This window comes from Nicotiana sylvestris, chromosome 5 (genome assembly GCF_000393655.2).
Source record: "Nicotiana sylvestris chromosome 5, ASM39365v2, whole genome shotgun sequence".
In the NCBI taxonomy this organism is placed as follows: Eukaryota; Viridiplantae; Streptophyta; class Magnoliopsida; order Solanales; family Solanaceae; genus Nicotiana; species Nicotiana sylvestris.
Genome location: NC_091061.1, coordinates 14,098,273 through 14,110,842, shown reverse-complemented (window position 1 = coordinate 14,110,842; position 12,570 = coordinate 14,098,273). Strand labels below are relative to the sequence as shown.

The following is a 12,570-nucleotide window of genomic DNA, read 5'->3' as shown; positions in this document are numbered from 1 at the left end:
ACTGATGAGTGTCAAGATGCATTTGATAAGATCAAGAGGTACTTGTCGAATCCACCTGTGATGGTCCCACCAGAGCCTGAAAGACCTTTAATTCTCTATTTGACAGTCTTGGATATTTCTTTTGGCTGTATATTGGGTCAACATGACGTCACGGGAAAGAAGGATCAAGCAATCTATTACCTCTATAAGAAGTTCACTCCCTATGAGGTTAAGTACACTCTGCTTGAGAGGACATGTTGCGCCCTGACTTGGGTGGCGCAAAAGTTGAAGCATTATCTGTCTTCCTACACTACTTACCTCATTTTTCGCATGGATCCTCTAAAATATATCTTTCAGTAGCCTATGCCCACATGAAGACTTGCAAAGTGGAAGATTTTGCTTACAGAGTTTGACATCATCTATGTGACTCGGACCGCGATGAAAGCCCAAGCCTTGGCCGACCACTTGGCCGAGAATCCGGTGGATGATGAATATGAGCCACTGAAGACTTATTTTCCCGATGAAGAGGTCATGTGTGTTGACGAGGTAGACCATGATGAAAAACCAGGTTGGAAACTCTTCTTTGATGGAGCTGCTAACATGAAAGAGGTCGGAATCTCTGAAACAGGGCAACACTACCCTATAACAGCCCAGCTTCGATTTTATTGCACCAACAACATGGCTGAGTACGAAGTATGCATTTTGGGTTTGAGGTTAGCTATAGACATGGGAGTCCAGGAAATACTTGTTCTGGGAGATTCAGATTTGTTGGTTCACCAGATTCAAGGAGAATGGGAGACTCAAGATTTGAAGCTCATACTGTACCGACAGTGCCTACATGATCTTTGTCAACGATTCAGGTCGGTTGAATTTAGACATATTCCCAGGATTCATAATGAGATTGCTGATGCCTTGGCTATTCTGGCATCAACGTTACATCACCCGAACAAGACTTATTTTGACCCCGTGCACATCCAAGTTCATGATCAACATGCTTATTGTAATGTGGTAGAAGAGGAAATCGATGGTGAACCTTGGTTCCACGATATTAATGAATACATCAGGTCGGGGGTATATCCAGTACATGCTACAGATGACCAAAAGAGAACCATTTGACGTCTGGCTAGAGGATTTTTCTTGAGTGGAGGAATCTTGTACAAGAGGACTCTGGATTTAGGACTGTTGAGGTGCATAGATGCTAAAGAGGCTTCAACTATCATGGCCGAAGTGCATTCTGGAGTTTGCAGGACGCATATGAACGGGCATGTTTTGGCAAAGAAGATACTTCGAGCAGGTTATTATTGGCTCACCATGGAACGGGATTGTATTAGTTTTGTTCGCAGGTGTCATCAATGACAGGTACACGGTGATTTGATTAATTCTCCCCCATCTGAGTTACACACAATGTCTGCACCTTGGCCCTTTGTTGCTTGGGACATGAATGTTATTGGACCAATTGAGCCGGCAGCGTCAAATGAGCACAGGTTTATTCTAGTGGCCATTGATTACTTTACCAAGTAGGTCGAAGCTGTAACTTTCAAGTCCGTGACCAAGAAGGTAGTGGTGGATTTTGTTCATTCAAATATCATTTGTCGGTTTGGAATTCCCAAGCTGATCATCACAGACAATGCTGCTAATCTCAACAGTCATTTGATGAAAGAGGTATGCCAACATTTCAAGATCATGCATCGGAACTCCACTCCGTATCGCCCCAAGGCAAATGGAGCCATTGAGGCTGCTAACAAGAACATAAAGAAGATACTTCGTAAAATGGTGCAAGGTTCTAGGCAATGACATGAAAAGTTGCCTTTTGCCTTACTGGGTTATAGTACTACTGTCCGCACTTCAGTAGGTGCAACTCCTTATTCGCTGGTATATGGAATTGAGGCAGTTATACCTGCAGAAGTTGAGATTCTATCCCTTCAGATCATCGCGGAAGCCGAAATTGATAGTGATGAGTGGGTCAAAACCCGGCTCGAGCAGTTGAGTTTGATTGACGAGAAAAGATTGGCTGCAGTATGTCATGGTCAATTGTATCAGAAAAGAATGGCAAGAGCATACAACAAAAAGGTGCGTCCTCGAAAATTCGAAATGGGCCAGATGGTATTGAAACGCATCCTTCCTCATCAGGTGGAAGCCAAAGGCAAGTTCGCCCCAAACTGGCAGGGGCCATTCGTTGTGACAAGAGTGTTGCCCAATGGTGCTTTGTATTTAATAGACATAGAAGGTAAATGTGTAGATATGACTATCAATTCTGATGCAGTTAAGAGGTACTATGTATGATTTCTTTGCTTACCTTCAGTTGTATTTTGTACTTGGCATATTCAAAGTTGAAATGACGAAGACATTTTGTTCCGCTACCCAGACACTTTCATCATTTGTTACCCCTTTTGAGCTTTATTTATTTTCTTTCATACCCCTCTTTTGGAATCAGTAGTAGAAGTAGAGAATGAAAAAATGATGATGAATGAGTGAAAATAAGAAAAACGAAAAAAAAAGTAAAAAGAAAAGAAAAAAAAGAGGAAGAAAGGAAGGAAAGAAGATAAAAAAAAAGAAGAAAAGAAAAAGGGAAACAAAAACAAACAACTTTCTTTTTGAACTATGTTCGACCTGATTCCTTTTAAGGATATGTAGGCAGCCTCACGGTTCGGTCCCATCAAAATAAAAATTAAAACTCCCCGGACCCAAAGAAACTGGGGCAGAAGTTTTGGTTTTGAAAAGATCTGATTCCAAAAGTTGTAACTTTGACCCCTTTCCATCTTAAGTTAGTTTGAGCCTTCATGTCACCCTTTCTTTCTAACCATGTCCAAAAGCCTACATTACGGTCCAAAGAAAGACCTTCCGATCAATCTTTGAGGATGCCAGGTCAAGCGAGATAGAGGTATGATTTACATCATGGGTAACACTTTGTTCACAGGCACAAGAGAGAACATTTAAAATGAGGGAGTCTTATTGGTGAAAACCCTCATGGACACTGTAAGGCGATGGTAAGCTGAGAGAAAATTTAAAATGAGAGAGTCTTATTGGTGAAAACCCTCGCGGGCACCATAAGGTGATGGTGAGTTGAGAGTTGAACAAATAAGAGAAGCTTGTAGGTGAAAACCCTTTGGGACGCTACAAGTCAAACGAGGCTCATGACTTTACAGAGAAATTGGATCAGTGAAAGCCCGGTTTTGAAGTATGAAGACGGGACATGAACTGAAAATATTATTGGTTGGACGGATTAGGCTGATCAATCCGAAATGCATGTCATGATCATTGGAGCTGGTTGCTTCCCTCAGATAAGTCTTCTTTACTTATTCTTCTTCATATAGTCATCTGTGCTCAAAATTTTCCTTTGTTCCTTTTATCAAAAATTATTTCACATTGCTCTTTGAGTCTATCTTTATGGGTCTCTTTTGAGTCAGCCCTTGTTGAACAAGCAAGAAAGGATTTCAAAGCCTACTACCAGCTTCTAAATTGCACAAAGCGGAGTCCGGTCAGGCACATCACAATTGACTTGATTTAGAATAAGCAGTATGGTGATAACTGAGGTTCAGACAATCAAGTGAATCTTGAATTTTGAGAAAATTCAAGGATTCAACAACTTTCAAAATGAAAACACAATGCAACAAGTGAGTGTGAGAGATTCAAGTCATGCAGAGGTTTTGTAGTCCAGTTCCAATCAAAAGGTCAAACAACTTCTTGCTAGCCCGAAGTAGCTAATCAGAATGAAGCATGACAGTGGCGGAAGCAGACACTCAGCAAGGATGCCACAAACTAACCACCACGTTTTCAAACTAACAAAATTTTATTTGTCTGAAACATGGGCAAGAAATTTTTTAAATCCACAGGGACCTCCCATGAAAAAGCATGGTTCAGGGAGCAAGAAATTATGTTCAGAATCTTCAAAGATGAGAGCATGGCTCAGGTAAGTTCATTCTCAGTTCTCAAGACCCTCCTGAATAATGGAATTTAATTTAAAATTTTTAGGACTCTCCTGGATAATGGGATTTAGTTTTTAAATTTTCAGGACCCTCCTGGATAATGGGATTTAGTTTTTTAAATTTTTAGGACCTTCCTGGATAATGAGATTTAATTTAAAATTTTCAGGACCTTTTTTTAAATTTCAGGACCCTCTTGGATAATGGAATTTAATTTAAAATTTTCAGGACCTTCCTGGATAATGGGATTTAATTTAAAATTTTCAGGATCTTCCTGGATAATGGGATTTAGTTTTTAAATTTTCAGGACCCTCCTGGATAATGAGATTTAATTTAAAATTTTCAGGACCCTCCTGGATAATGGGATTTAGTTTTTAAATTTTCAGGACCCTCCTGGATAATAGGATTTAGTTTTTAAAATTTTCAGGACCCTCCTGGATAATGGAATTTAATTTAAAATTATCAGGACCCTCCTGGATAATGAGATTTAGTTTTTAAATTTCAGGATCCTCTTGGATAATAGAATTTAATTTAAAATTTTCAGGACCCTCCTGGATAATGGGATTTAATTTAAAATTTTCAGGACCCTCCTGGATAATGGAATTTAGTTTTTAAATTTTCAGGATCCTTCTAGATAATGGGATTTAGTTTTTAAATTTTCAGGACCCTCTTGGATGTTGGGATTTAGTTTTAAATTCTCAGGATCCTCCTGGATAATGTGGTTTAGCTTTTAAATTTTCAGGACCCTCCTGGACAATGGGATTTAGTTTTTAAATTCTCAGGACCATCCTGGATAATGGGATTTAATTTAAAATTTTCAGGACCCTCCTGGATAATGGGATTTAATTTTAAGTTTTAGCGTAAGTTCTCCCTTTAGAAAATATAATTTAGCTTTAAAATTATCACTCTTAAGATGAGATTTAATTCGAAGTTTTCAGGGCCCTCCTGGATAATGGGATTTAGCTTTTAAAATTCTTAGAGTTATGTAGGTAACATGATCCGATTAACGCTCACAAATATGCCCAGATCCCAAACTGGGACAGAAAAATTTCTTTTGTTTTGTTTGTTTTGTTGCAATATCAGGCGCTCACCTGGATAACGAGGGAATACAGTTCAAGTTGTTGGTAATCAGGCACCCACCTGGATAACGAGGGAATACAATTCAAGTTGTTGGTAATCAGGTGCCCATCTGGAAAACAAGGGAATTCATTTCACACTTACTTCAATTCGCAAATTTAAGAAGCATCAGGAACCCGCCTGAAGAACAGGGTCCACTTTTAAGTCTCATGTTGAAGATCAAATAGAGATTCAAGGAAGATTCAATACAAGAAGTAGATAGGATCTTGTATTTTTCTTTCACTTTACTGTAATTTTTCCTTTTATTTTTGATGTAATGACAGGAACCGCGGACCAGAACCTCGACGGCACTTCATTCGACTCTCCGCCTCGGTACTCCATCATCCTTCTCACTTCTGAACTACACGTGACCTGATTCCTTTATAGCCAAGGATACGTAGGCAGCTCAGATACCGGGGCTCGGTCACAATCTTTTTAGCCACCTTTATTTTCTTTTGAATAAGCGTCGGGTCATAAATCAATTATGTTGCTTATTTTTCTTTGCTCCGAAAACTCTTCGTGGTTCCAAGCAAAGAGGGGCAGCTGTAAGCACGTAATTTTTGACCCGCGCAATTTTTAAAGTTAGTTTTAGTATTTTAATATTTTTAAAATATTTACTTGACTTTATTTTAATATAATTTTAATCTTTTTACTTTTAGTCCTAAGACATAAAAAAATATAAAATAGTTTTATTTATCGTGTTTATCGCTTTTCTATATTTTTATCTTTAGTTTAAGATCAATTAGTATATTTTTATTCATGGTATCTTAATTTTATCATGACTTTAGTCTATTTTCTTTACTTTTTACTTTATTGTTATAACATTTAAAAATACAAAAAAGTAGTTTCATTTTAAAATTTTGTTTATTTACTTAACTAAGTTTAATTAATATTTTGGTAGGATTTTTGAGTTTGTCTTTGTCCAACAAGAAAATTTGTAGGCCCAAAGGTGTGAGTCCATTTTTTTAACTTAAACCCAATTATTCTTAGCCCATTCTTCCCAACCCATTAGCCCATTTATGTGCAAGATTTAATCCTAGCCATCTATTTCTTTCTAATCCAATGGTCATCATCCCTTCCCACTTCATATAAAAATACCCAATTATAGAAACCCTAGCCTTGATCTTGGACCCGATCGTTCTTTTTTTTTTCCAGCAAAAATACGACCCCTTTTATTTTGAGCAACCAGCAGCAGCGGCAGAACTTGGAGGATATCCATGGCTGCTTGCTTCTTCTTCTTCAACTAGACGAGACCCAAGAGAACAACCCCCATCACCACCATTGCCGCCAGCAGCAAATCCAACGGACTAGCGACCTTCTAGTTCCCTCACCTCTCATTAACACACACTCATACAAGAACACAAAAAATAACAAAAACGGAGGGTGAAGATGAATTTCGGATAGAAAAGAAAGGGTGTTCTTTGATCACTGATTCGTTTTTTTATACCAGAAAATCGAAAAGAAAAAATAGGTTTCAATAGTCTTCTTTTGATTTCCATCTCCGCCTCGTTATGGAACTTGTTTGAATTTTGTTGGTCCGAGTTCCCTGTTCTTGTTCGAGATCGGTCGCCATTGAGATTCCGTCGACGGTCCGTCGTATTTTCGAATGCAAAGCTGCCTCATAAATAATTTTCTAATTCATTTGAGGTTTGTTTCTCATTTTCCTATACTCTGTTTTGCTTAATATCACAATCCCTTGTTATTACGTAAATCTATCAATTGCATTGATTATTGATTGCGTGAGTTACTATATCCTTGTTCTGTTTTTTTGAATGTTTGGTAATATCTGCTTAAATATGCTCTGGATGGGTTATGCTTTTAATTAAGCCATGGAAATAATAAATTCATGGATCGTGGTGTTTCACCCCGAGTTCGTGGGTTTCCTTTCGAGAAAAATCACTGCTATTTCTTTATGGTTCATTGCTTAATATATGTTTGTGGTGTCGTTTGATCTAGCACATCCTATGGTTTAATATGTTACAAGAACGGAAGTAAGTTGTTTGAAGGGTTCGTAAGGGAAGGTGACATTAAACAGGTGAATAAATTGGACTTTAATTATTTTGTCACTTTTATTCGTATGTTGTCTTATGGCTTCGATAGTTAGGAGCATGTTCTAGGCCGACGACAATTGGGTAGACAAGCCTTAAGATTTTGTTAGTTTCAAGGCGAGAGGTCGTTCCCTTAGTTAAATTTATCCGGGGAATGCCCCGAGGGATTTGTAGATATTTATTTCAGGGGTATGCCCCGAAGTGAATGTAATTGGAGGTCATGGCGAACATCATAAAAGAAGTAGCGTACGATAATCTAGAACTTTAATTTTTCTTCTTATAATTTTCTTTCATTTAGGTGGGGACGACCTCGAGCCTCTTTTTATTGTTTATTTTCTTTTTGCGTGTTATCACCTCAATTCGAATATCTTAAAGGCCAGCTTGATCATGTACGCAACCGTGACTTTTACGGGACTTGGGGAGTGCCTAACACCTTCTCCCCGAGTCAAATGAACCCCTTACCCAAATCTCTAGTGTGGACTTGGTTTTAGAGTCTGAAACGTTTTAAAAGGAAAAGTCATTTTTTTAAAAAAATGGTGACCTGACACACCAAAATCAAATGTCAGGTGGCGACTCTAAGTTATTTCCTTTTGAATACAATTTTGTCACATTCTAATTAGAAAACCCTTTTTGAGCTTTACAAAATTATTTTATTAGTTTAAGAGGGTTAAGTGAGGTTATTTAAAAAAGGGGTGTGACATGAATAATTTGAAGGGGAGCCTTGACGTAATTGGTAAAATTGATGTTATGTGACCAAGAGGTCACGGGTTCGAGCCAAGAAAATAGCCTCTCGCAAACATGTAGGATAAGATTGCGTACAATAGATCATAGCGAGAGTTTAGTGCACCAAACTCCTTTTTACTAGGAATGAATAAGTTATTACCTATATTATTATATTCTACTTCTCCCCAAAATGTGGAAAGACTCAAAATACCTTAAAACGAGGAGGAATTTGGAATATACACAGCCCACTGAATCTATAACTTTAATATTAGGGTCCACAATCCCACAAAGGCCAAAGCCAGCCGTTAATGTCATTTTCCTTTCTTTCTTTCTTTTTGACCTTTTTTTAGAAATATCATTTTCCTCTCTAAAATGTTTCACATCGTTTTCCCGTTTCATCACCACCACTTTGTCCAAACAACAAAAGGAAAAGAAAAAGGTTTCTCTTACTTTTGTTCCTTTGTGCTAATGACAATTTTAGTGGTAAAATTCGTTACTAAGAAATATGTGGTCATTATGTTTTTTTCTTTTGTTTTAGATATATATTTTGATGATTTTCATTTATTATGAATCAATTCCATTAATTTTTGGAAATAAAAAAAATTAAAAATTTCATTAAATTGAATTTTAGAAATTTAAAAATTGTATACGAAATTTTCATAAATATGCACTAAATGGTAAATACCAAATTACCCTTGTACTAAACCATGGTACATCAAATCATCTCAATGCCAAAATAAAAATGTTAAATTGATTAGTTCCTAAATATATGAATGTACTAATCTTTTTATAACCCCCCAAAAAGTAAAATAAAATACCACTACTCTCTTTATTTCACTTTATATGTCATTGTCTTCTTTTCTATTCTGTTTTAAAAAATACGACATCTTTCTATATTTAAGAAGTTTTAGCTTTAAATTTTTAATTTACTCTTAATGACGTGGTTTTGTAATCTTAAAAATATTGTGGTATATTTAAGATAATAAATTTTAAGAGTTGTATGTTAAAAAAAAATCTTTCTTAAACATTATACTTTATTAAAACTTCGACATATAATTTGTAACATATAACCTATTATATTTTCAAGATTCTAAATTCTACCATCTATCGAAAAATGCATGTAGATATTTTTTGTGGTAAGAGTTTTTTTAAACTCATAGAGATAATATTTTCCCATCATTTCCCTCACCTTTTTCGGTGAAAATAGCACGGGCTAGTCATTTTACGGATTGGTAATCAAAAATAGCCAGCATTTGCAAAGTCATTGAAAAATAGTTACTGTTTTGCTGAAATACGGAAAGTTCCAGCATAATGTACGGGATTATGGAGCTCCTGCATATAAACTTCCAGCATATTATGTTACAACTCCAACACACGGAAAATTCCAGTATAATATAATGGATTATGAAACTCCTTCATATAAACTTCCCGCTTGTGCTGGAACTCCAACACATTATGTTGGAAGCCCATATATCAAAAATTCGAACTGCAGCATATTATGCTAGAATATTTTCGGATTTTAAGGGTATTTTTGTTCAGATTTTATCTTTACATTAAAAGTGAATAAATTTTGATTACTTTTGAAACTGTGACTATTTTTTAATTAATTACCAGGGGTAAATCTGACTTTTTTTTCCCCTCACTACCCAAAACAAAGCCCTTTGAAAGTTACACTTGACATGTTTAGGAGAATGAAAGAATTAATCTCTATGTACAAAATCAAAAATAAAAATAAATAAATAAATAAATAAAAAGAAAAGATAAGCGGCTCAGATTCATTATCTTCCTCTCCTCATTCCATTTATCTTCATTTCTTGCCCTCCATTTCTCTATAAAAGCATACACAGACCAAAACAGTAGGGGAAAAAAGAAGAAGAAAGTCTGCTTATTATTTCAAAAGAAGATGATGGTGGGGAAGATGGGACGACGTCCTTCAATGAAGAGGACGACGAGCATGACAGGGATAACCGTTGATGTGGTGAACGCCGGAGAATCAGAACCGTCTGATGTTGTTGATGAGTTTAAAGCCAACGGGTATGATCATAATCAAAATTCCATAGCCATAGTCTTGCCGAGATACCACCAGAGAAGTTCAAGTGTAGGTTTTAAGATAGAAGAGACGGCTCATTTCTTGAAAACTTGTGGCCTTTGTAATCGTCGTTTGGCACCTGGTCGAGATATCTACATGTACAGGTAAACACACACGAATTTAACAGTGTAAAGAATTTTATACTATCTAACATATTTTAATTGATCTGTTGTACCATGTTCGGATTTAAAATACCTTTTATGGGTTTAATCTTTTTAGTTTTGTATAGCATTAAACCTATTGTACCTATAAAATTATGAGTTCATAGGTCACCTACTATTTGTTATATAATTTTAGTAGATATTTATGCATAAATATATATTCTTCATTGAACTGGGTTTAGTTGAACCTGATAACCATGTGCTACATCTGTCTGTGAACATGTAATATAACAGATTTTCTAGGTTATTAATTTTACTTTTTATGAATAGTTACTTTAGTATTTTTAGCTGAACTAATAGTATAGAAAAAAAATTTACACCTTCAATTTATAGAAGTTAAACTCCACATATGCATATACTTTCACTTTTGTTATTTCTTCTTGATAACAATTTCTTAGTCAGCTGGCAATTAGGAGGCATGGATAATGGATTTTTTTATAGTTATTTAAAGAGAAATTACTTTGGACTAGTGGGTCCCACTTTGACTCCCCATTTTGGAGCATGTTCTTCCTTTAGTTGCCTCTTTCTTCCTCGCCTCTCACCAGCTCCCGTGCTGATTTGCAAAGCTTTACTCTATGTAAATCTAACTCCTGCTGTTTTGCATCTACATTTCTTCTCTTTTTCAACTCCATTTTAAAAAGTTTCTTCAACTATTTGTTAATATTCTGCGTCTAGGTTTGTATATTACTCCTTCTGTTCCGGTTCATGTGAACATGTTTCCTTTTTAGCCCGTTCCGAAAAGAATGATGATTTTCTAAATTTGATAACAATTTTGCTTAAACTTACAATTCTATCCTTAATGAGAAGCTTTTATAACCACAAAATATTCTGGGTCCCTTTTTGACTTGTTTAGGACCATAAATTCCAAAAGTCTTTATTTTTTCTTAAATTCCGTACCCAATCAGTCAAACATGTTGATGTAAATTGAAATGGAGAGAGTATTATTTTTCTAGGGTTTTTACAATTGCTTTAATTATTGCTGGAAAATTTCAAGGTGAAGCAATAGTAACGACTGAAATAGCGTTGAATAAGGGGTGTGGGATCTCTAAGGATTTACAATCAACCTTTTTACTGTTATTCACAAACGAAAATCCCAGCTTCTGGCTTTTTATTCTTTTTCAAATGCTGCAAAACAATAAAATGTCAATTTTTTGTAAAGAACTTTCAAATCTTATACCTAAACAAGGAAAATAATCTAATTAAAATTGTCACCGTTGCAGCCTGCGACTGCTAGTTCTGGAGAGGAAAGCTTTCTTTTTCTTCTTCTTTCAGGGCGAGTAAGAAGAGTGGGACCCGCTTGTCCAAATGTCAAAAAATGAGGGCCCTCATACAAGTCTGACGTGGTGTGCTAGACACAAAGTAAAATTGGTAAAATAAATAAAAAGAGTACTACAAGTTATTCATATAACGAGGAAATTGGTAACAATTAGTTGAGTTATATAGTTGTAATTCCAATTATATTTGTGTTGAGACCTTAGCTGCTAGTGTAATTAATGATAAAAAGAATTCAAGTTGATAGTTTACTATAAATCCTTCAAATTGTGTGGGAACTGAGATATCCAGGATAAGTGAAAAGAAAAAGAGATTTTCTATTTTGGAAGACTTGTTGTATTATTGGTCTATTAGTTTATTGCATTATGAAACTATCAATGTTTCGTTTTTAAAAATTTTGTGGGGCAACAATTATTGACATATACAACAACAGCAAAATAAAATATAGTATTAGTCATTCATATTAAACCTTTTGAATTAATCAAATTGTTGACTAATATTGATCTTGTATGTGAACAGGGGAGATACTGCATTTTGTAGTATGGAGTGTAGGGAACAACAAATGAAAAATGACGAAAGAAAGGAGAAGTTGAAGCTTATCATTTCAAAGAAAACTGAAAACCATCACAATCACTCAGAATTGACATCTGCTACCTCTGAAACTTCTGGCAAGAGTGAAACTATTGCTGCAGCTTGAAGGAAAAAGAACATAATTAAAGAAATAAAACGAAACAAAATAGAGGAGACGAGAATGGCGTGTATTAACTTATTATTATTATATATTAGCCTAAACAATTTTTTTAGTATTTGTGTAATTTAACTTGTTATAAAATATTGTCTTATTTTCTAGTTATATAGTTATTCACTAATTAGTTGCATAAATATTATGTGGACATGGCTATTATCTGCGTAATTACTTAAAGAGCGAATGGGAAGATGATGTAAAGTTGGTTAGAAAGGTATTATTAATATTCATGCATCATGCTGGATTCATGGAAGGTTGAACATGTAAACAATCTCAAGAAATGGTGTTTTGATAACCAATTCATGGAGTTTGAACTGATATGTCACAACTCGGAATTCCTACCTTCGGGGTTGTGATGACGCCTAACATTTTATTTGCTAGGCAAGCCAACATTAGAATAATTTATCCATTTTCAACAATTCAAATTTAATAATAAGAAAGAAACTGAAATAACTGACATAGTCTAAATTATAATGCAGAAAATCATAACGACTGAAATATCTATATAACCCTG

General features: G+C 35.4%; 1 protein-coding gene across 1 annotated transcript; it reads left to right on the top strand.

Annotated features, from left to right (window-relative positions):
• The first annotated feature begins 9,579 nt into the window (after positions 1–9,579).
• On the top strand, positions 9,580–12,164 carry LOC104234727 (FCS-Like Zinc finger 7-like). Its single transcript, XM_009788343.2, has 2 exons — positions 9,580–9,982; positions 11,831–12,164. The coding sequence occupies exons 1-2, from the start codon at positions 9,693–9,695 to the stop codon at positions 12,006–12,008; spliced, it is 468 nt and encodes a 155-aa protein (XP_009786645.1). The 5' UTR covers positions 9,580–9,692; the 3' UTR covers positions 12,009–12,164.
• The last annotated feature ends 406 nt before the right edge of the window (positions 12,165–12,570 follow it).

What these genes read in the sequence shown, in the direction of transcription:
- LOC104234727 (XM_009788343.2), top strand. Translation starts at nt 9,693, where the DNA reads ATGATGGTGGGGAAGATGGGACGACGTCCTTCAATGAAGAGGACGACG. An exon ending in CGAGATATCTACATGTACAG is followed by an intron (nt 9,983 to 11,830) that starts GTAAACACACAC and finishes GTATGTGAACAG; the next exon opens with GGGAGATACTGCATTTTGTA.